Source organism: Bidens hawaiensis, unplaced genomic scaffold, assembly GCF_021521415.1.
Source record: "Bidens hawaiensis isolate Kalapana, Puna unplaced genomic scaffold, B.hawaiensis_p1.1 tig00000512_1, whole genome shotgun sequence".
NCBI lineage: Eukaryota > Viridiplantae > Streptophyta > Magnoliopsida > Asterales > Asteraceae > Bidens > Bidens hawaiensis.
Genome location: NW_027491033.1, coordinates 1,318,170 through 1,343,976, shown reverse-complemented (window position 1 = coordinate 1,343,976; position 25,807 = coordinate 1,318,170). Strand labels below are relative to the sequence as shown.

At 38.6% G+C, this 25,807-nt stretch overlaps 1 protein-coding gene and 1 pseudogene across 2 annotated transcripts; both read right to left on the bottom strand.

Annotated features, from left to right (window-relative positions):
* Positions 1–13,955: 13,955 nt before the first annotated feature.
* LOC143633494 (uncharacterized) lies at positions 13,956–15,287 on the bottom strand. The gene is made up of 2 exons (XM_077101792.1): positions 14,919–15,287; positions 13,956–14,752 (listed from the first exon to the last, which is right to left on the bottom strand). Exons 1-2 carry the CDS (start codon positions 15,285–15,287, stop codon positions 14,162–14,164), a joined length of 960 nt encoding a protein of 319 aa, XP_076957907.1. The 3' UTR covers positions 13,956–14,161.
* A 1,760-nt stretch (positions 15,288–17,047) lies between these two features.
* Positions 17,048–24,843, bottom strand: LOC143633480 (potassium channel AKT2/3-like; annotated as a pseudogene). The gene is made up of 11 exons (XR_013153679.1): positions 24,442–24,843; positions 21,302–21,524; positions 21,035–21,193; positions 20,222–20,279; positions 19,827–20,144; positions 19,473–19,712; positions 18,881–19,201; positions 18,194–18,387; positions 18,026–18,101; positions 17,398–17,946; positions 17,048–17,307 (listed from the first exon to the last, which is right to left on the bottom strand). The product of XR_013153679.1 is annotated as a potassium channel AKT2/3-like (transcript).
* Between the last annotated feature and the right edge of the window lie 964 nt (positions 24,844–25,807).

Below are 25,807 nucleotides of genomic sequence, written 5' to 3'. Positions count from 1 at the left end.
TTTATTTAACAGTAGTGACGCGTTAATAAAATTTAATAAAAATATGTCGTTAAAGCGATTACTTTTTTCCTTTATATATTATAAAAACAAAAATAACAAGCAAAAGGATTTATGGAAAGAAGCTTAAAGTGTGGGTGTTTGTTTGTTCATGATTGTTTCACATATGAAATAATTACTTCCCTTCTGTTGCAAGTACTTTCATATAGTATTTATAATGTTTCCCTTTCCATAAAGTTTCTTTTTTGTTGCATTGATATTACAATTGCCATGTCTTCCATGAACACATTTTGTTAATTGAGTAATTTCATTAGATTTTTAGTTAATATTTAAATACCTAAATATTTTTTAATATTACATTGAGAACATGATTAATTCTGTAACAAATATATTAAATATATATATATGTAAGGATTAATATTATAATTTTTCAAATAAGATGTCCCAAAGAAAGTGTTATTTTAAAGTGTCATATTCTTTATGATAGGGGAGTATATTTGTGTAAAGTGTAGCTTAAAGGAATCTTTAAACAAGAAAATAAAATGTTTAACAGAATACAGCTTATGCCTTATGGATTTTATCAAATATATAAATTAGATTGGAATAAACAATAAAAACTTTGAAAATTTGAAAACATAACTCAAAAAGAATTTTTTTTTAATCTATCCCAACAAAACTTTTAAATATTATATAATATCCCCCCGTATTACGGGGTTGCTTAAATTTTTCGTTTCTAATATTTTTTGTTTTTAATATTGTGAATGTAGTTTTTTGGATTTTAGTTTATTTATTGTAAGAAATTAATAATATACTTGAACTTGCTTTTATTAATTTATGTTTGGTTATGTTCATTTTTTAAAGAAAAGTCGAATGAACTATCTACTTAATTTTTATATCCATTCGTTTATGTTAATTTGTTATAATTTGGAATTTATTTTGTGAAACATTTCATTTAAGTTAAACTTAAAATAACAAAGAATCGTCTAACTAAATTCACATTGACAAATTAAATTATTGTTTGATAACGAGGTTTGTTTTACATTTTACATTTCTAATATTTATATAAATTTTGTATTTTAATTTTATTTATTGTAAGGAAACTAATAATATACATAGGGTTTGATGATAAAAGAGTTTCACAAATAAATGAAATATTATAACCAGTTTAAAAGTTATTTGGGTTTGATGAGACCTATGACCTGCTTATTTTTTTACTACAAAATTGTTTCATAATTATAAATAGAACTTTTTTTTTTAAAAAAAAAATAGGATATTAATTTTTAGTATATCCATATTTTATAAGATTTTCATATCAAATATTTAGTGAGATTAAGTTTTAATATAATGAGATGTTATAACCCGTTTAATGGATATTTGAGTTTGGTGATACCTATACCCGTGAATTCGAGTCAAATGCATAAGAAATCACCATTTACAAATAATCTAATCTAGTGACTTGAGAGATAATAGAGAGCTTTCGTTTATATATATTTAAGATTAAGATACTCATATAAAAAAATATCAAATACATCCTTCTTTAATTACTTATAACTTGGAAACATATTTACGTTTTTTAAATAAACCATTTTTAACCCTATCCTCAAGTAACAATTGGCACCCGGTCTTCGCCCTTAACACCCCCCCTGTTTTTCTAGCAACGATTAGATTTGTATAATACGGCTATTCATAAAATAACGTTGCATGTCTCATAGTAATTGCATTTTGTTGATTCTGTCACCGATTTTTCCTGATCATAATTGTAAACTATTTAAAATGTTGTTGCTCTCATGTATCCATCGTTCAATCGATTCTCATAGGATTTTAATCAATCGATCGATTATGTTGCTTAAGTTTAATATGCTGGCAATTGTTTTCGAATATGGTATGCTATCTTAAAAAAGAAATGTTATCTTAAAAGAGAAAAAAAATCTAAAAGTACCTAAATATAGTGGGAAATTAATTACAAAATATAAAAACATATGAAATTTAAAACTTTTAAAATCATCAGGGTAAAGTTATTATATTCTACATTGTTTCAGTTTAATATTAAAAAAATGGGTAAATGTAATATTTTAACTATCAAGAAATAGAATATATGAAATTTTAATTTTGAAATTTAAATGATGTTTAGGAAGTTTGTGAAAACATGCAATATTGTAATATTACTGAAGAGGTAGGTCCCAGCAGAGCCCAGTTGGTCCCGCAAGACTCACCTTAAACAGGGACGTCTGCGCAAAGACCAACTGGATCCGCATGACCAACCATGCTCAGAGACGTGACGTCCTTACGCGCAGTACGCAAGCTGTTCCCGCAGGAAATGCCTCCCATGGTGAAGGACTCCGCCTGTTCCCGCAGCCTCGGATACAAGCCATGAGGGAAGGCCACCCGCGCAGCATGGCTACACGCACTAGGTACTTAGCTCTCGATCATTCAGTGTCACCTGAAGGAATGAGCAAAGCCGGGAGCAATCCCGCACAGAGGCGGGAGGGGGAATACTCCCGCCCAAATAAGCCAGTCTGTATACTGAAGGACCTTTTACTGTACCTGACGAGGTATGGGCGAAAGATCTGATCAGAGATACGACAGCTCACTGATACAGTATGGCGAGCAGCATGCTCCTGTACTGTATCACTATTAGCCGCTGCCTACTCACCAACTACTGTCATACCACGTGCGTAGCCGGCAGTTGGTGGAAAGGGAATAGTATACAGCAGGCCTGGTCACTATCAGCCGCTGCCTACCCACCAACTACCAGCAGGGCACGTGCGTAGGCTACTGTTGATGAACAGGAACACTGTTGCAGCCGGCCATACCTCCTTGGAAACCTACCTTCGGCTATAAATACCACAAATGGTATGACCATCTCATCTTATCTTGTATGAACACATTACATTATCACATTATCATCATAATATACCTGATATCTGCTCTAGCAATCTCTTAATATACTTTTATATTTAAAGAGCAATCTAGTCTGATTCTCACGCCGGAGGGTGGTCACAAGGAGGAACCCCCCCTTCTCAGTGACGAGCTCACGGTGTCTGTTTTGCAGGTTATCAGAAGAACCATCTTCTAAGGGTCTAACCCCTCGTGGGAAACATCTATCTAACCCCCAGGTTACCAGTAATCTGCCCGGGGTCCGGTTAGTGTTTCTTCATTGGCGCCATCCGTGCATAAAGCTAGAACTTTATTTTTCTCCAGTTTTTTCAAACTTCTACAAAGATGGTTAGAGAAATTCCGGTAACCACAACCCCAGCTACTGGGATGAACACCGGCAACACAGTTTTTACGAACACTACCCCGGCTACCGAAGCCGGGGCAAGTGAAGTAAATTTTACGAACACTACCCCACTTACCAAAGCTGGGGCAAGTGCAGTAAATGATCGCCTACTGGGATCCACCGATACCCAGTTTGAGAAACGAAGACTCCCCCGCCAGACTCTCGATGAAGTTAAGGCATGGGCGGAGGCACGACAAAAGGAATTCCAGGCTGAGTTGGACGAACGCTTGCGTTCCGTGCAACAGGCCGACGAATTCGAATACTGGGAGGATGACTCGGAGGAATCCGACTCCGACGCGAACCCTCGCCATAGGGCAAAAGGGAAGCGTAAGGAAACGGAATCCCAACCGAAAAGGCATTTTGGACAAGCCTTCAAACCAAAAAGCACAGGTGGAAGTCCACGAGACTTCTCTAAAACGTTCAGACCAAACGTTGCAAATGCAGGAACGTCCAAATTTGCAAGGGACATTGCTGAAGCAATCGCCCCAAAGAGTGCCAAACAAATGCCCAACATAGGCACATATGACGGTATATCTGATCCAGACGATCATTTGAACAGGTTCATAGCGGGGGCAACCGTCAGCAATTGGACGGAACCCACGTGGTGTTACATGTTCCAAATGACGCTGGTGGGGGCTGCTAGAGCTTGGTTTGATCGCCTACCGGTCAACCACATCTACGACTGGGCAGACTTCCAGCAGAAGTTTAGCCAACACTTCAGCCAGCAACGGAAGTATACCGAGGAGCAATGGACAATCCTCAAATGCATACGAGAGGAAGATGAATCTCTGCCAAACTTCATCACTCGCTTCAACTCAAAGAAGCTAAGTTTGGGCAATATCAGTGAAGATCTTGTTCGCGCTGCCTTCATCCAGGGCGCACATGACCCAGAGCTCATCCGCACCCTAACGGGTAAAGATGGCATGCCATCCACATGGGATGGCATCATGACAGCAGCAAAACGCTATGCGGAAACAGAGAAGCAACTGGGTAGAGATCTCCCACAGAGCACAAACCTCTACACCCAGAGGACGAGAGAAGACAACGTCCTCACCGCCAGACTAAATAAAAAGCGAAAGCTAGGCATTTGGCAGTCAAGGGTAAACTTTGACACCTCATCCGGCTTGCAACATCGAGTGGGCGGAAGGGATAATGTACGGTCGCACCGGAACTCCAGATGGACGCCACTCACCAAAAGCGTCACTGAGATATTCGCCACTGAAGAGCTCCCATGGCCAAAGCCTCCAATAATCCGACATCGTCACGATGCTGATCGGAGCAAATACTGTGACTTCCACAAGACAAAAGGCCACAACACTGAAGAATGCATAGACGTAAAGGACATGGTCGAAGCATTTGTCAGAGATGGGACGCTCGCGCACCTCGTGGCACAATAAAGGCTGAGCAGGCGGGTGCGTATAGAACCTCAGCTGGGGAAGACACGAATCAATTCCAGCTTCAAAATCGAGACTACATGCTGCGTAAAGAACGAGATCCCGAACCAGGTGCGTATCGGCTCGATGGCACTCCCATCCCAACATGGAAGGGAGCTCATTTACACAGTCTGCATGTAAATCAATTCCAATTTGTAAAGAAAAGGCCAAGAGCCACTTCTAATGGAAATGATTCTCTTTAAGAACATCGAAGCTGATGATTTTACATTTATACTTTTCTGAAAACTAATATGCCGGTTTTCACCGCATAATTACGTGAAGTCGTTGCGTGGGAAGGCGGTCCTACCCGCACGAACCCAATAACGTGGCAAACCTTCACGCAGGTCAGTTGAAGGGGAAGAGTTCAATTATCCCATTAAATGAAAGTGCCGGTCTATCCGCATGAATCATGAAAGGAAACCGAACACTAACCTATCGACAACCGCGCGTCGAACGGTTCAAAACAAAATTCTTAAAAAGGATAAGGAAAACCTACACGCAGGTCAGATAAGGGTAAAGTTTTGCCATCCTACTAAGTGCAAGTGACGGTTCTACCCGCACAATCACGAAAGAGGAAGCAAGACTTCCTGTTATCAACCACGTTCAAAGGTTAACTTATCCTCAAAAGGTGAGAAAAACCTACACGCAGGTCAGATAAGGGTAAAGTTTTGCCATCCTACTAAGTGCAAGTGACGGTTCTACCCGCACAATCACGAAAGAGGAAGCAAGACTTCCTGTTATCAACCACGTTCAAAGGTTAACTTATCCTCAAAAGGGGAGAAAAACCTACACGCAGGTCAGATAAGGGTAAAGTTTTGCCATCCTACTAAGTGCAAGTGACGGTTCTACCCGCACAATCACGAAAGAGGAAGCAAGACTTCCTGTTATCAACCACGTTCAAAGGTTAACTTATCCTCAAAAGGGGAGAAAAACCTACACGCAGGTCAGATAAGGGTAAAGTTTTGCCATCCTACTAAGTGCAAGTGACGGTTCTACCCGCACAATCACGAAAGAGGAAGCAAGACTTCCTATTATCAACCACGTTCAAAGGTTAACTTATCTTAATGCCTTAGAAATTTCGAAAAGGAAAACCTACACGCAGGTCAGATGAAGGTTAAAGTTTAGCCATCCTACCAAGTGCAAGTGACGGTTCTACCCGCACAATCACGAAGGAGGAAGCGAAACTTTAACACATTATCAACCACGTTCAAAGGTTCTTATTCTAAACACTTGGAAAATTGCTAATTTAAACTAAGTATGCAAGTCATAAGTTTATAAAGCAAGGAACCCAAAGAAGGAAATAACAATCTTATACGCAAAAAGATTAATATTTCAAGAATATATTACAAGAATGGCCGGGTAACTACCCGCCTAAAAGAATAAAACTATACAAGTCTATCTTAGCAATGGGAAGGGATCTTCAGGATCAAGCTTCAGGGCCGCTTCCACTTGGACCCGCTCCGTCAGAAGAACGGGGTGGTTCGAGGAACGCTTTGAGGACAGCTAACCCATCATCAGCAGCAGCTACTTCGTCCACCTTCTCCACCACTGGATGCGGGAAGGCGGCGTATTGGTTCAATGCTTGGTCATAAATGGCTTCGGTATCCACATCGAACAAAGGGAAGTTGGAAGGCGGGACGCCTTTCTCAACAAACCCTAGACCAAGCAGGAAGCCGGCCTTTTCCCCATCCTCATGAGAAGCGTTGAGGGCTGCGGTCATAGCATCATCGTAAGAGGTCTCTGAAAAGACCCGACGCACAACCTACAAAGAAAAAATACAAGTATTAGAACCTTTTCTTACAAAAGAAAAGCGAGAAGATAAAGCTAAACATACCTGAGGCAACGCTTCTCGAAGAAGCCATTGGAGGGCAGCTTGAGCTTCGTTATGGGCGCGTTCGGCTTCGCTCTTGTTAAGGTTGGCAAGTAAAACTTCCTTTGCGGCAGCCTCTTCGACGCCCTTAAGTTTCCGCTCGGTGTGGTCAAGCACCCCCCTCTGGTCCAGGATTTCCTGGAGTTTCTTGGCATCTTCCATTGCCAAGGCATCATGAGCGCGTTGGAGAGCCTCTAATTTGGCCTTGAGCTCCTCATTCTCCACACGCAAAGGCTCAGCAACGGCTTCAGCCTTGGCAGCCCTCTCGGTTGCGTTTCGCGCAGTCTCCCTGGCCAGCCGAAGCTGTTCATTCACAGCTTGGGCAGCCTTGGAGCGGGCCTCGAGTCGCGCCTGAACTTCAACCTCGAGGGCCTTGAAGGCCTTCTCCTTGTCGGCGGCAGCTGCCGCCAGCTGTTGGTTCTCCTCCCGAAGAGCACGCGCCTCAGATATGTCCTTGGCGCGAGCTGCTTTCAACTTGTCGTTTTCACGACAAAGCAGCTCGACGCGCGGCTGCATCCGGGCCTGGAGAACCCGAAGCTCATTAGTTAGCCTACCCTCCTGGTAGCTAACCATGGCTTCCCCCAACGCACCCGGAGGAGTAGCGTGGCGAGCCCAGTCCACGCACTCCACAGGTGTGCGAAGGGTTGTTCCTCGGCGTATGTTCCATCGAGGAACATACACTTCATTGGAATCCGACACTGCAAAAGAAACAAAAGCAGTAAGGAAAAGATGATAAAAAACATAAGGGAAAAAGAAAGGAACCCTACGCACCTGTAGGGTCAATGACAGGCCGATAGCCGCCAAACCCATCACCTGAACCTAAAGGAAATCCATCCAACAGGTCAGGCAGACGGGAAGGTGGCAAAGATCGGCGGGAAGCCCTGCGCGTACCTGATGGTCCGGCCATCGGTGCCGGTGGCGCGGGCATGGTGGCAGCCGCCGTGGTCGCCGCCGTGGTCGCAGCAGCAGTAACCGCCGGCTCTGTGAAGGATGCTGTAAAAATCGCACTCACAGCCGGCGGTGACGTCATCTCTGCCGGAACAGTTGGCTCAAAGGAATGAGCAACTGGACCAGCGGATGCAGGCGCAGGCGCCTGGGTCGACGCCTCAGGAAGGCTGACCGAGCCTACCGTCATTGGCGGGGAGATACTCCCCTGCGCTTCACCCCGGAATGCGTCAACATCCACGCCTGCACAAAGAAGAAAGTGTTAGATAAATTTAAGAAGTAATAAATCTGCAAAGACATTATGATTGTACTTACGGGTTTTCTTGACCCTGAACGTACGGACGGGCGGGGAGGAACCCGATGGAGCCGGCCTCTTGGTACCGGTCACCGTCGTCTTCGTTGGTTCTCCGGAGGTAACGGTCGTAGCCTCCGGAACAGTGGTCTCCTCACCACCGGGCTTCCCCTCCACCTCTTCACTATCTGACTCCGAGTCAGATAGAACCACCGGACCAGCCGTGGAGGCCTTCTCCTTCCCTTTCCCGCCGGCAGCAGCTTTCTTCTTCCGCACCAATGGAGGAGCATCTGAGGATTCCTCAGAAGAAGACAGGTCAAGAATTCCAACAGCGGGTACAGCATTAAGGGGTTGAGGAAAGAATATCGCCTTACCTGGCCGCCGGTGGCTCAGGATCTCGTGGCCCAGCGGATAGACCTCCACAAAACGATCCGCCGTTTGCTCCAGGATGGGCAACTCGCCCTCGTCCAGAGCACGAGTACCCATCCGCGCGGGACCGTCGGTTTCCCGCCGGAACAGAAGCGACTCCAAATTAATTCCCTCTGAAAGAAAAGAAACAGTTAGAAGACAAACTTGTATCAAAAAGAAAGACAAGACATACCATAGGGAATAGAGTTCAAACCGTATTCGAGAAGGATGGGAACCTGAGACGCATCTTTCCACACCCGGCTCATCCCTAACATAACCATCCCGGATTCCGCAAACCGGTAAACCGGAGATTGGATCCGGGATATCTTCGAAAACCATTCCGCCTCCTGGTAGTTGGGGGCGTGAAGGCTCGGTATCGCTTGGCCATTTTTAAACTTCATGGCAAGGGGGATGGCGCGGGCAGAAATGTAGAAGAATTCCTGCTTCCACGCGCGAAGACTGCGCTCGGTGTCGCAAATCTTCAGACCCTTAATACGGGTCGTCAAGGTGTAGCACCCCTGGATGCACCTCCAGGTATAGAAGGTCATCAGGCGGTCCACATGGGGCTCGATGCCCAAAATCCGGCACACCCACTCAAAATGGCGAATCTTGGCGATCGCCATGGGGTGCAGCTCGGTCAAATGAACACCGTGCCTCTCAAGGACACGGTAAACAAATTTTGTCAACGGGAATCTAAGATTCCCATAGACAAAAAATGCAGCGTAAACCCCGATCTTGCCTCTGGGGGCATCATACACGGTCTGGTGGGATTCAGGAAACTCAGGCTCGAGATGATCGAGCATGAACTTCCTGACAACATACCGGTACTGATCGCCGGGCAGAGCACACTGGCACTCGCCAGCAGTACCCCTGTCGTCAGATATAGCTTCAGCATCACGAGAAGACATCTTGCAGAGAAAGAAAACGATTTCGAGAGAATGCTCGATTGAATAAAGGAGTATTCGCCGGAAATCGCCTTAAAGATGAAGAGAAGAGTGAAAAGTGTGAATTGCAAATAACCCTCTACCCCTTTATATAGTAATTGCAATTAATGCGGTGAATTTAATGCGGAGGAGAGAGAAATCGAATGTGCAATGAAACTATGACACGTGGCAAAAAGCAAGCTGGCAACAGCTGTTGAAAGGACGTGTGCCAGTAATTTCGCGGCCACGCGCCCGAAAAATCGCGCTCACGCGCCTGAAAAAGCGACTGGAATGACCATGTTCTGTCACGTCACCATAACTTCCTGCACGTCCTGACACAGTCAGAAGAAACCGTCGCACGACGTTTCAGAGGTTTGGACTGTTCTTATCTTTTCACCAACTCTTCGAATTTCAAAATTCAAAATTCGAAAATATTAAAAAGCGGGAAAGTACCCCTTACCTTGGCAAACAAGTAACCATAAGCCGGGTGCGGGTACAGTGTAAAGGCAAAACCCTTCACATACCTAGCACCCGCAGGGAACTGAAGCCAAGTAAACCTTGGTGAACAAGTAACCGTAAGACGGATGCGGGTACAGTGTAAAGGCAAAACCCTTCACATACCTAGCACCCGCAGGGAACTGAAGCCAAGAAAATCTTGGCGAACAAGTAACCGTAAGACGGCCGCGGGTACAGTGTTAAGGCAAAACCCTTCACATACCTAGCACCCGCAGGGAATTGAAGCCAAGTATTCCTCGGCAACCAAGTAACTACAAGACGGGTGCGGATACAGTGTAAAGGCAAAACCCTCCACATACCTTGCACCCGCAGGGAATTGACGCCAGGAATACCTTGGAAGTAAAGTAACCGTAAGACGAGCGCATGTACAGTGTCAAGGCAAAACCCTTCACATACCTAGCGCTCCGCTGGGAATTGAAACCAAGAAGGATCTTCTGGGCAATGCTTGCGGAAACGGAAATAACATCCCCGCATAGCGGGAACGTCGAGAACTACGTTGTTGGAAGTTCCAAGATGGAATTGATGGTTTTAACATAATTGATCACTATGTTCAAAACTACCAAAACCTCATGGAAAATACATACAACTGGGACTCAATGCTCCTGACTTGCGAGGAGGTTACAGACCTACCCGCATCATACCCAAAGACCAAGCAGGAAACTCGGGCATTTCTGCAAGTGACAAGGACTTCCGCGGAAAGAATCCCCATGGAAAACCTTACAAAACCCTTTTCAAAACCCTTTGCTCAAGTCCAAAAGTTCACCTCACTTTATTAAACACGCATGAGAAGAACATTGGACTGGGGGGACTTGAAGAGGTAGGTCCCAGCAGAGCCCAGTTGGTCCCGCAAGACTCACCTTAAACAGGGACGTCTGCGCAAAGACCAACTGGATCCGCAGGACCAACCATGCTCAGAGACGTGACGTCCTTACGCGCAGTACGCAAGCTGTTCCCGCAGGAAATGCCTCCCATGGTGAAGGACTCCGCCTGTTCCCGCAGCCTCGGATACAAGCCATGAGGGAAGGCCACCCGCGCAGCATGGCTACACGCACTAGGTACTTAGCTCTCGATCATTCAGTGTCACCTGAAGGAATGAGCAAAGCCGGGAGCAATCCCGCACAGAGGCGGGAGGGGGAATACTCCCGCCCAAATAAGCCAGTCTGTATACTGAAGGACCTTTTACTGTACCTGACGAGGTATGGGCGAAAGATCTGATCAGAGATACGACAGCTCACTGATACAGTATGGCGAGCAGCATGCTCCTGTACTGTATCACTATTAGCCGCTGCCTACTCACCAACTACTGTCATACCACGTGCGTAGCCGGCAGTTGGTGGAAAGGGAATAGTATACAGCAGGCCTGGTCACTATCAGCCGCTGCCTACCCACCAACTACCAGCAGGGCACGTGCGTAGGCTACTGTTGATTAACAGGAACACTGTTGCAGCCGGCCATACCTCCTTGGAAACCTACCTTCGGCTATAAATACCACAAATGGTATGACCATCTCATCTTATCTTGTATGAACACATTACATTATCACATTATCATCATAATATACCTGATATCTGCTCTAGCAATCTCTTAATATACTTTTATATTTAAAGAGCAATCTAGTCTGATTCTCACGCCGGAGGGTGGTCACAAGGAGGAACCCCCCCCTTCTCAGTGACGAGCTCACGGTGTCTGTTTTGCAGGTTATCAGAAGAACCATCTTCTAAGGGTCTAACCCCTCGTGGGAAACATCTATCTAACCCCCAGGTTACCAGTAATCTGCCCGGGGTCCGGTTAGTGTTTCTTCAATTACCTTCCTATCATTTAGTTGTTTTGTAGTTTAATCATGCCTTTTCATCTAGGAACTTCTTAAGCAATTAAGCGGGTTGATGGTATTAGATATAATTATCATTTCTTGGTTCAACTTTCATAATATCTTTAGCTTTATGTTATGTAAAAACCTAATGCGTTAGCTAATCTTTACGTTTTCATGATATATGTTTATACTCTATTAAATAGTCGTGAAGCAAAAGTAAAGTTTTTTTAAAAACGATCATGGCAAGGAATTTGCTAAGTCATCACTTTAATCTTAATGAGGCATGGTAACATGGACACAAGAATAATCAATTTGTTTTGAGTTAACATAGACGGTTTAATACGTTCATGGTTTGTTTTGGTAATCGTTTGATAACCGGATCATTTTCGTATTGTGTTATAGTAAATGGATTAACCGGCGAACGTCTTTAAAGTTAGAGCCAAAAAACAAAAAGTATATAAATTCAACTGGTTAACTTGTTTACAACTTATGTATAAAATGTTAACTCATTTACATGTTGTTTACAACCTAAGTCCCGACAAACCCATATTGGACAAGGGCGACAAGCTAGCCTATTTTGACACACCCATCCATTTGACTTGTTTAGATAAATGAGTTCACATGATTGATGTATGAACTATATTGTATTAATTGTATTACGTATACATGGGTTATGGCTTATGATTGATATTGTCTTTGGCACGAATAAATAAATGTTTTGTATTTAGATCGTTCATTAACTTCGACTCTCCGTCCCGACAATATTTTCACTCATATTCTCAACAAAATATATGAGATATCAGAATATATGTTTCACCATCCACATTTTTATATTCTAGCCCAACTTGACACGTTACACATGGTTGCACACTTAAATTAATCTCTTTTTCGTTAATTACTACCATTAAAAATGAAATGCAAATTAATTATCAAACTCTTCAATAAACAAAGGCTTGTACTTCACGTATTTGGATATTATCTTCACCATTTTACACCTTAAAAAGTCGTACCTCAAGCCAACCCATGTGCTTTTCCTAGTTGCATGTCCAATCATAAAGGTTATTAATGTCTTAATCTCAATACAATAATATCATCTTTTGTCATTTCACCTTGACGAGTTCTCATTTCCGTTTGTAACATTCTCTTTACAAATGTCACCATAATATGACTTTCTTGACACTTCTCTCGGCCCGCCCTCGCTTTCCCATCAATCAGAGCTAGATTTAGCTGAGCCTTGAAGGACAAGTAAGAACACTTGTTCTTCTTGAAGTCGCTGTTGACTCACACATAAGGATAGAGGAATTCCAAATTTTGCTAGGAGTGAACTACACTATTAGAAATTAGACCTTTAATGACACGCCACTATGACACACACTAATTTTATGACATGTAAAAAATGTGTGCCATAAAAGAATGTCATTATTTATAAAATAGGAAAAAACGATGACATGTATTTTAGTGTGTCATTGTTTTAAGTGTAATAAAAAATAATTGGAAACACACGCGATACACTTTACATACTTGTGTGTCATCTATCAATAATTTCTAAATCCCTCCCCCCCCCCCCTCTCCCCTATTAGAAATAACTCAAATAAGACATTGATTCCTTCATAGCTAGGGTCACTGCCATTTGTCACAAGCACCGAGCAAATTCCTTCATGTGGAGCTGATTCCTTACTCTGATTCGGCCTTATACATAGCCGATTTCTTCACAAACATGCATATTGAGAACTTGATGGAATAGGAATAACACGGAGCTGACTAATCACCATTTTTTCCCAAACAAAATGGCATACCTTTCGCCAAATTATTACCTAACTCTTAAAGGACAATATATAGCCTCCTACCAGAGTATTGAAGTCGGATATCATGAGGCTCTCGGTGGTGTTCATGAGATATGTTAATTTTTTTCAAAGCCTTGTTTAACTTCATTGACCTCTCAATCATAGCATACTATGACGACTTAGTGTTGTTTGCTTTTGTATAAAGTTGATTCAACATTAGTAAATCACACATTAAGAATGACATTTATTTCATTTGAGAAAATGTCTTATCTTTTAAGTGAGAAAGTAGATAACATATCTCAAGTTTTATGTTAAATATCTTTTTAGAATCTACCATATTTTCTTTATGTTATTAAATTTAAATTCTTGTTTCGGACCATGAAGAATATTTTTATCTTTCAAAATAAAATGGAAAATATCATCAGCTTTATGCCGAAGCTACTACTGTCATTCCTAAGATTCTTCTTGTTTTCTTATCTCCTTTTAGTAATAGTTCCAATGAGGGAATCTTATTCCCTTTCCACTTCTACTTCATTTTTTTTTCTTTGTTTCATATTTTTCAAAATTCATCATTACATGGTCGTGACCAACATCATTTCAATTACTTATAAAAATAGTTACATCATATCAAACCATAGTTTATAACACAAACATTCATTCCCATCCTCATATGTTTATATCATATAATACAATATAGTACAATACAATAACCGCTAATAATCAGCACTCCCTACAAACCCTACCATGTTCGTTTTTTAATATCACGTCTCTCTTCTCCCGATCTCTTTTCGTTCTACGTATGCATGTATGTGTCTAACCTATATAACGATTCAATAGACAAGTGAAAAAAAAAAAAAACTAAACCCACAAGAAATTAACAAGACAATGAATAACATGGATTTCCTACATTTGAGTGCACAAGTCCAAAAGCTTCTTTCTACTTTCAACAATCTCATCAAAGAAGTCATCAAGCTGAACAATCACATTCTCAACTCCACATTTCAACACCCCAAAACAATTTTTCAACATTTCAACCCTCTCACTTACATCAAATTCCATTTCCAACCTCTCAACTTTTGTTTTAAGTTCATCCATGGTGTTTCCCGTGTGCCGAAACTCGTAAAGCAAAATACCCAACTGCCCGCCTTCGCTCTCCTTTATTCTTTCGTGTAATCGAGCAGCCGAGACCATGAAACCCGACCCGAAAGCCACGTCCTCTTCGTTGTACGTGTTCGTATTGCCTTGAGAAGAAAAACTTGTTTCAGAAGTGCAATAAACTAGACCACTTAATAATATCATTAAAAGCAATGAGTTTGTGTTCTTTAATGCATAAAGAACCCCTCTAAAGCCATTGAATCTTTTAAGCTTTGATTCGATCAACACGTTCTTGTTGAACTTCATTAGTAACGGTTGGATTCGTGTTTCGATTAAGCTTCGGTTTACTTCCTCTAGTCCCACTTTCTCCCTATGGCATATATTGATCGCTCTAAGAATCTGAAATTAAAAAAAAAAGGTTACAAATTATATTATTTAGTGCATAAACAATATTATGTCATGTTTTCTATTGTATTATTTGAATAATTGTAACAAAATTTATCAAGCTATATAATGAGTGAGATTTTACTGGGTACGTGTTTTTATTATTTGTCTGGCTACTTACTTGGCGGGATGATTGATGGTGTAGAAACCGGATATTTTCTAGGGAAGATGAAATATTGGCGCCCGCGGTGTAATAGTTTTCCATGTTGGAAAAACCCGTCTTCAGGACATGGCACACGTCCCAGAGACGGGTGCTTTCGTCCATGTACTCATCAAGCCACTTTTCACCAACTGGCAAGTGTAGTTTTTGTACAACAAGTGTCAGTTGGGAGTGAAAAGACTGGAGTGATGAGAGGACATGTTGTAAGAAGTGAATGGACATAAAGTTATGCGAGTGGAAGGCGCGATATAGATCGTCGAGGCCTTGGGTGAGGTAGTTGTAGAAGGCGTTGACGGAGTTGGCGGTGGCGGTGGTGGTGGAGTGATGCATGGTGGTGGTGGTTGGTGGAAGAGAAATAGAAATAGAATGTTGGAATAATAATTAATAAAAGTGGAATGAATTGAATTGAAGTTGTCAAAGTGAGAAGTGAACAAGGGGAAGAATAAAGAGTTGAGAGCTCAGATTTCAGTATTATGAAAAGGATTGGTAGTTGGGTGTAATTATGGGTGTTTCCAATACATTGGAGGCTATCATTGTGAATATGCTACTTTTAATGTTTTAATCAACATAAATGTACTTAATTCATATGCATCTTATAAATATATATAGCATATGAGTTTGAGTTTTTTTTTTATTAAATTTGGTTTGTTATTGATGATTATTCTTTGTTACTTGAGAGTTAGAGAGTTCATATTGGAATGTTTGACTTGAGCTACGTTAACCAAATGTTTGATATCATGGTTATAAAAGGTTATAAAAAGATGCCTTAGTAAAATTTTAACTAGCAAGTATTTTTAAATGACTTAATGTGCTTACATTCAAAGGTATTTTTAAATGCATCTATCAATAATCAAGTCATGAGCCGCGTGTCGTGAGAGTTGTGTCTTGGTTGATGGTTGGCACAAGCGCGTCGGACAATAGACACAACCGTGTGCCATATAGTTTTTAGAAAAACTGTTTTACTCGTTTAATGATTAGTTTTTAGAAAAACTGTTTTACTCGTTTAATGATATTGAAGTGTTTTGTTCCCATGGGTCATTTTGGAAGGCCCTTCACACATGTCTTAAGCATCTTGTTCAATTTTTAGGAACTTTGATTATTTCACAATTATAGTTCTCTAAATTGGATACTTTGGTTAAATTTCTCACAAAGTTTAATAATAACTTTGTCATTATGAGGATATTTTATCTATTTCAACATAAATTTATATAAAATGAGGCATTATGAGGATATTTTAATGATATATAAAGTGTTTTGTTCCCATGGGTCATATTGAAGTGTTAATTTATATAAAATGAGGCATTATGAGGATATTTTATCTATTTCGACATAAATTTATTCTAGATATTTTTTTTTCCTTTACACACATTTTATGTTTAACTAAATTATTTTTAAAATAAAAAAGTTTAGTAATAGTATTCTTGAATTGTTAAACAAGATAAGTTACACATGTCATTTGTTACTTAACGAATCAAACCGATGTCAAATGAGTTGTGTCACCGCCACAATGTGCGTGTTTAAGGCACCTAGTTGCAAATGAAGATATATACAAACTTCTATAAACCACAATTATTGTGGTTTATAGAAGTTTGTATATTTCTGCATATCTCTTTGTGAATTGTACACATGCCACTCTTAGATTGAAAAATTGCAATTGTACTGGTTGAAAGTTCGATCGGATAATAAAAACGAATATGAAGACCTATTATGAAAAACATCATACCAACATTAGACCAAAAAAACTTCCTTTTATGAGACAAACCTTCACAACATTCTAGATATCATAGTTATAACTTTCGACAGTTGTATCGGTGGAAAAGCCTAAGAAGAAAACTCTATCAATGATAACTAATCAATTACCACCGACAACCTAGTTTCTTCCAACACTGATCAGTTACCACAGCATATCAGTTATCCGTTACGACTAGTTGACAGTTGTCACTGTCGGACTAATTTACTACTATGGGTTGCAGCGCAGCTTGTTGCCCGCTTACCTATCACTTCATTGTAAATCGTTTGATGGAAAAAAAAAAGAAAAAAAAACATTACACTACTAGTCATCATTTCCAATGCAATTCTCCATTAATTACATAACATAATAATTTTCCTATATAAGCTCTACCCTTCTGGGATCTTGCAGAAACATGGATGAAGTTGATGTTCTTGCATCTGTATTATTTGTTAAATGAAACTCATATATAATCTAAACAAAATAAGACATATTTTTAAAATCAAGGGAGATCTCCAATAAAGAGCTTGTCATTGTCTCTAATCACTTCAATGGAATCAATCTCTGATCCATCTTCATTTGTAACCATTGCATTTGTAGCATCAATTCCAAACTTCTCACCTTAAACAAACCAAACCAAAAAACACATAAACAACATTGTTGGACATAAGTACAACTAATAAGATTAATGCACAAAGTACAAACATATACCTGCAATGATCTTGAGCTCCATTAGTGAACTTGGCATTTTAATAAGCTTACCAGCCTCAGTACAACCATTCTTCTTCCTCACCATTGGAAGCCCTTTGTAGATACTAACTCTACCAGCAAACTGCACTTGTGTTTTTCCCAAAATACCCTTCTCAACCTCCACCACCGGCTCCTGATCCGGCATCACAATCCGGTGTCCAACCTCTCTTTTTGCCACAAAGTCCATCAAATGTTCTGCAGGGATAGTGTTCTTGACGGTGTGATCATTCACATCTGCACCGTTCATTACTAGCAGTTTAACCATTTCTATATTGTTTTCAGCAACAGCAATTTGCATGGCAGTTGATCCATGGTGGTCCTTTGAGTCCACTAGAAGACCATGCTTCAACAGGCCCTTCATCACTGTTATATCGTTTCTTTTTGCTGCGGTGCATAAAAGCTCGCCTGCTGTAAACGGGTCGGATATGGAAGCCCCGTGGAACAGAATACGAGATATGGAATGGTGGTTCGATGCTATGGCGTCCCATAATGCGGTGTTACCATCCGCATCTGCAGCATGTGTTTCATAACTATATGTTAGTTACTCATTTTCATACATAATAGCACACAGTAACAGTTTTGATTGTACCTTTAAGATGTATGTTACATGCATGCTTTAGGAGTACCATAACACATTCTTCATGACCTTTTGATGCTGCAATGTGCTGATGAATACAAAAAAAAAAAAAAAAAAAATCCATCACATATTGCAAACAGAAAGATGTTAGTATAATATTAAAACAGTTTAGTAGATTACCAAGGGGGTTCTTCCTTTTGAGTCGCAAATGTCGGGATCAAGTCTCTCCTTAAGGAGTTCGTCGAGAAACGCAGCATTGCCCGTGCCAGCAACAGTGAGCAAGTTCATTGACATGTTTGGATCTTCGTCTATGCTCTCTTCACCGCCATCCAATAATAAGTCCCCAAGTTCAAATCTTTTAGCTTCTTGTGATGCTGCGGAGTTATACTCAATGCTTTAAAACTCTTGCATATTATTAATGTGATATTCAGGGGTGTGCATGGATCGGTTTTTAGGCTCAAACATAACCAAAAACCGAAAATTTGAAAACCTTTTGGTTTTGGTTCTCACAATGGGTTTGATTTGGGTTCAGTATTTTGGTCTTATCATTTGAGCTTGAAAATTCAGGGCCAAAAACAAAAGGCCCAAGATAATGAATTTGGGCTTAAAACTTTGTGGCTAAAATTTTGTTAAATTAATAACTAGTTTATTATTACCAGTTTGGGCCTAAAAATTTGGGTTATACGATTTATTAGTTTCTTTAAAGCTACTCAAAATCGTTTTTCGTTACAATCAGTTTGGTTCGGTTTTTGGTTGATGCAAAACTGAGACGGAACTGGAATATCGGTTTTATAAAAAACATTAAATCAAACTGACAAACTTTCATTTTTTTATTGGGTTCGGTTATTCCAATAGTTTTGACCGAACCTGAAGGAAGTTCTTGAGAATGGACACGTTGTCGGGCTGTTTGGTCTGCATAGCTTCAATGAGGGCTGTTGTTTTGAGCCGTAGGAGCTGGCTCAGGGTCTTGGTTCGGTATATGTAGGACTGTGGTCTGCAACAAAGTGCGCCCACTTCTCCAAATATGTCACACGTGCGTAACACACCCCCCACTTGTTCTTTCTCCATTGGATCACCATCTATGATTTCCACTTCACCAGATACGATTATGTACACGTCGTCAGGTGCCTCGTTTTTAATTATAACATCTTCTCTTGGTGGTATGTATTCAGCCTTCATATCCGCAACCTGTCGTTGTACAAAAAGCAAAACAAGAACAAGTCAATGGCACGGTTTGACTTTTGAGGTCAAAGGGATTTATTTTTATATTAAAAATCATTACACAAACAAAACATTTGAGAGATTTTATTTAAGTAATATAGAAACTTAATACAAATCTAAGGATATGACAGTTTTGGACTTATGGTCATTGAAGAATCTAACTAAATTTTTGGATTTAAAATGTAGCATGTTTGACTTGAGAGGTCAAACTGTCAAAGTAATCGATAATTGTTCATACCAGAAGCAAGAGAATCTCTCTGGAGACATCTTTGAACAAATAAACTTTTTCGACTGTTGGCAAAAACAAATGTTGTCTAATGCTTTTGCATATCGTTTTTGGTAGCTGCTCGATTAACTGTTGCTGATTCAAGCTCTCTGCCTTGAACCGCAAGCACATGTATGCAAGTATCTGTTCTTTAAGCCTTTTTGGCAAGCGGTTCCGCCCCACAAAACTTGATGCTGCTTCGATGCTGTTTCTCTACATTGCAACAAACATACAACGCATCATATCTAACAGTTTGACTTTTTTGGTCAAACTAACATACTAGTTTGACTTTGAAGGTTTTCTACATATTAGAAATTTAAAACTTACAAATTCCATAGTGCGACGAGTGCCTTCAACTACTAGGTTGGTCATGTTACCAATAATGTAGGCGGTGAGGCCAAGATTGAAGAGCATGTAGAAGATAATAAACACCATCTCTGCAGCAATCTCTGCATGGAGATCACCATAGCCGACGGTGGTCATGGTGGTTATTGACCAATATATGGCGGATACGTATAGAATGTAAAGATCATCTTTCCTAAAACCCGGGTTTATTGACCCGATCCATGTCCTTCCTTCATGTGGATACAACACTGCTAGCAAATAGTAGATACAACCAGCACAATGTACCAAAAACAAAGTCACCTATAACACCACCATAACAAATTTAAACCTAAACATGAAATTATATATCCAAAAGATTCTTGAGATTTTTGACTTACACAGAGAAGCCTGGCACATCGGACCCAAAAGTAGTTGAATCTTATATCCTTTTCAAGCCTGCAAATATAATCTGCAAGTTAATTTATAGAATAACCAATTGTATCACCATAAGTACGTTATGACTGTTCAAAAAGCTCGCTCGAAATCAGCTTGCAATAAAAGTATGCTAAAAAATCATACATTTAGTTTCAAATAAATATGTAAAGTTGGAAAATAAATGTTTATTTATCTCTCCCCATTCTCTCTTTGATTTTATTTCCTCTGTCTTGCATTTAAAAAAAATGTTCACATATGCATATAAATGTGCATGCATGCATTTAGATAAAATAGTACTAATTTTACATTTTTCTTTATTATATCTACAAAAATATAAAATTTACAGGCATTTTAGTAACTTTATATGATAAATAGTGTAACAGTTAATATAGTTCTTGTTGTTCTCAACATATTATTAGTCTGTATATATTACTTGTTAAATGGCGTGTTTTAATAATAAAAAAAATGTATTGGACACTCTTAATATTGAAAAATATTGTTTGACTCGTTTAAATTAGATCCCAAAATTGAACGTATGTAAATTATAATCAAAATTTTAATATATACAGTTATGAATTCAGTAGTTTATAAATTATGCATTATATATTAACTTTTAGTTTTTATATATATCAATACGTGTAAAATATGAAAACTTGGAACTTTTAAAAGTAAGCAAGCCACAAGCTAGCTCGAGCTTAACATTTCAGCTTGTTAAGATACAGGAACCGGCTCATCTCATAATCTCATTTACAGATTCTAGTTGAAACTCATCTGACCTGGTGAAAAACTGCTTCACGCGGCGTAGACGCCAGAATCTTAGCAAACCCAAAACAGTATACGGCAGACTCATCCGGTGTTTCCCAGTAAACAAGTACGAAATCAACTCGAACGGCAAAGTTGACGCCAAGTCCATTACAAACCATGTTGAAAGGTACCTTAATATCCCTCAAAACATGTTAGCATTTAAAATCAACAGGCAGTTACATTACATTTACATGTATCATGTATGAATATGTAAACATGTATATTATATATATACATACCTGGTAGCTATGCTTTTGGGGTCACGAACAAGCAGATGAGTGGTGGGGTACGTACGCAACAAAGAAAGTGAAGACAATGTCAACAGCGAAGAAGAGATCGACAATGGTGTCTGCAATGTAGAGTTGTTTGTGTGTGTGTGCAGAGGATTTAAGGAAGGCAACTTCAAAGGGATATGTCCATGCAGAATATGCTACAAGTACCACCATAAGTGTCTGCCAGTACCTACAATTGTATACATAATATTGTTTATAACTTTATATAGTTGTAATAACTAATAAGTTATTATTTAAACACCCAAACTTAGTAACATAAAGTGGTAACAAACTAACAATAGTCATTTTAGGGGTTAATTACATGTCGGTAATGTTGGTTCGAAGCGGACAAGAAATTGGTAGCATTGTATCTCGAAAATAAAAACAAAAACAAAGACGTATGAATGTATGATACTTTTGAGCGTAATCTTGTTATAAGGAAAACAAGATAATTAGTGATACGGTGAGAACGAATGGGTTTGGTTTAACTTTGGATTAAATCGAATCAATAATCAGTGATTTGGTTTTTAGATTTTCATAACTGATCGGTTTTGTTTACACACACTTTATAAGGTGGTTCGTTATTTCGGTTAGTTGTCAATTCTGGCATTGGTCATCTAGAGCTCATTTTAGTTAAATTCAGTTACAATTTGGGTCACTTAAAAGTTAAAAACGCGTTAGTTCATAAATGATTAGAAATGGTCAAGTAATATACTACTAATAAAAAGTTTCAAAAAGGTTTTAATGGCAGCTCAATCATGAGCCATCATGGACTTGAATCTTTTGGTTGATTTGGTTAACGGTTAACCATCGATTGTAAATGTCAGCCCATTCAAGCCCATTTTGATTCGTAAATGTAATAAGTTTTGGGTAAAATAAAATAAAGAAAACTAGAAAACATATACATATAACTTATGCAATCAGCATTTATAGAAGAAATATATTATTAAAAAGTTAACAGAATTTTAGACATATAATAATTTAAATAAAAAACAAAAAATGTACAAAGTTTGATTTTAATGGCATGCTAAATTATTACGGTTATTTATAAAATATTACATAAACTAACCATAAAACTCGGATATAGATTGTGACTGTTTCAAGAATTCTCGTTACCGAGCAAAAAAAAAATGGATCGGTTAAATTGGGTCGCGTCAAAAAAACAAAATTTGCAATTTGCATAGACATTATTTCCATAACTCCTAACTCTTGATAAAAGAATATAAAATAAAAATTTGGCATGAACATACATATTAACATTACAGTTAAAAAATATATATATTTACACGACAAACATTTAATATCTATAATAGGAAACTTAATGCTACATTAAATTTAAGAAGGTCAAATAAAGGGCCTTTTTTTTTCGAACGATGACTTTCACAGTTAAGTTATCTCACTGTGCGAGTACGTCGCGCCCCACCACCCCACTCAGGCTAACAATGTTGACATGATCGGGATCCACGCTGGCATCCGAGTTTGGCTTGGAGTTCCCGATAAAACCCAGTTGGCTCACCTCGCCCGAAGGCACGACATGTTTTAAAGCTCTGGTAAAATCCGATCGGAATCATGATTCGAACCCGGGACATCCGGGTCATCCATCGTGTTCCTAGCTGTTGGGGCAAGCCTCGCTGGTTAATAAAGGGCCTTTTTTTAATATTCTAAAATTACTTTAGGTATATATTATTGATTTAAAACTAAATGAAGTAATATAAATATAAGGTGGTGTGATGGTATGGTTATTTTATTGTCAGCTAACAGACCTATGCTCAAATCCATTGTTGGCTCATTTTTAGGGTTTTTTTTAAAAAAATATAAAAATAGATCTGCGTATGCTATTGGTTAATTTTTAGCTTTTTTTTTTTAATTAAAGATAGATCTATGTTTTATTTATAGATTTCATAGCAAATCAAGCAACGAAAAAAGTAAGGTGATATAGTGATAAAGTAATTGTGTTACACTATGTTTATTGTAAGTTTGAACATTGTGAGGGTCCCCTTTTAGTTTTTTTTTTTTAAAATAGAAGTGTTCAATTTTAATTGTTTCTATGATTAATTTTATAATACTAAAGGCAACATCTAGTTTAACATAAACAAAACAAAAATTTAACATATGCTGGCGGAGTTATTCTAATAAATTAACCTTAATTAATTGCATTAGCAGAATCACTTTGTCTAGTCGCTACATATTCAGTTTAATTTGTTTTTTTTATTTCTATTAGAGTGGGCCCCATTTACTAAAAACAAATGCACCGTTGGCCCTTTTGCAAAAACATGTGATATATTATATAAAATGACAAATTGCTTATCTTTTTTGTCAAAAAAACATATAATATATTTATTTTGTGATAATTTTTATTCTAAGATTTCTTACAATTAAAACCAGTTATAAAGTTCATATTTAAGAAGGTAGAATTGTAATAATCGACCATTAATTAATTGTTTAAAAACGTAGAATTGTAGACCATGTAAGATTGAAGTGTGGACCCTAATATATTACAAACCAAAAATGTGGACCATATTATGTTACATGATAAAAGTGTAGACCCTACAATATGTTGGTTTTAAAGTATAAAATAATGAAGGGGTGTATAATATATGTACTATATGCATGTGATGATGCACATGAAGGTATCTTGAGTAATATAAATAAATAGTTTAAATAAATAATTCAAATTTGTGTAATTTTGATCACTTGTTTAATAAAAAAAATCCAAAACCCCTATTAAATTAAATAATACTTTAAAAGAGTTGATGTTATATAATTTGTCCTACAACAAAACAACTAAGTATGTGAAACGATTGAATAGTAAATTTGCACATTAAATTTTCTGGATTTTATAATTTGTTTAGGCATTATTTTGACAATTTTTAAATATTATATTAATAATGAGTATATTGATACATTAAGTTTGAAACTTTTTTAAAAAATGAAATATAACAAGTTTCTTAATATTTTGAATTGATAAGGTTTAACAGAATAATTACCAACTTTTGTATTCTTTAACGAAACGCGTCAAATAATATCTAGATAGACAATACTACTTTGCCTAATATTTTGTAACCATAGACAATATATGAATAACTGACACAAAGAAATGTTGTTACCTATATTTGGAGTCCATAGGAGAGATGATATGGGTGGATCTTGAGTTGATACTGTTTTGTGTATCATCTGATGAAGCACCCAATGGAGGGATTATAACCTTTGACAAGCTTCTTAAGTTCAAGTATTCTTCCTCTCCCTTTTCTTCCTTCTCCTTCCTTGAATCTTTACACCTTTCTTTCCTATTACCATACAAGTTATTGTACGGTGTCGAAAACATTGGATGGTTTGCTTCCATATTGAAATCCAAGAAACCGAGTGTTGATTTTAACCACGTGGGAAGAACACCTTTTGCAATGTTATGGACTCGATTCCCTGAGTCAAAACAAAAGAAAGAACGAATCTTGGTAGTTAAGAACAACTAGAAAGAAGTCAGAGAACGGTTATATAGTTAAGACTCATAGTCAACACACATGACCTTTCATTTCAAATAAAATGTGTCAAAACGCATAAAAGGCGTATATAAAGAGAAATTAATATGGTGACCATCTTGTGGTAAGATCCACCGCCTCTTTCTTGAATAGTATTACGTAATTGAGCTAAAAGGGAATAAGAGTATTGATGACAATCTCGTAACAAATTTATGTGAATCGAGTCTTACCATCCTTTTTCTCTTGGAAATAATATTGATCCTAGCGGCAATGGTGATCGTTGTGACAAAGGTGGTGGTGAAGGTGGTGGTGGTGGTCCTTTTGATTATTCCAAGCAAAGATGTATAGGAATTGTATTATCAAAGCACCAAAAATGGGATTGATGTTTTTGTATTTTCATGTGACAAGGTGCAAAACGAGTGGAGTTGGAATGTGGCCATTATGAATTTATTTGACTTGACATTGACCCTTTGCTTATCTTATAGTGAGGCCTCATCACACATGATCACAACACTACTTTAAGCTATTGGTCCACCACCACTGCACCGGCTAGTACTTTGAGAACCAAAATAATAAAATAATTTGATCTGTTTCATTTTTCATTTCACACCTTCTATTTTGACTTATTGCACTTAGACCTTGAGATTGTTTATTTTATCTTCTTATGACTTATAACTTATAAGTTAAAAAGTGTTTGTGAAAGTTAAAGGTTGTGAGTGGATAAGTCATAAGTTAAAACTTTGTAACTTATAACTTATGACTTATATAAGTTATAAGAATGTTAAATAAGGAATCCCAAACACCCCCTTAGTTCATATTGAAGGTACTTTAGAGCATCGGTCAAATGCTTGATTATCGCATCTACTCATATGCGTGCCGAATAAACATTCGCAACTATAAGGTTTTGCTAGTACGTTGAGCACTATTCACTAATGTCACTCCCCTAGACCCCTAGTAAGCCTATAATATGACCAAATCAGTGACTCATGATAAATCA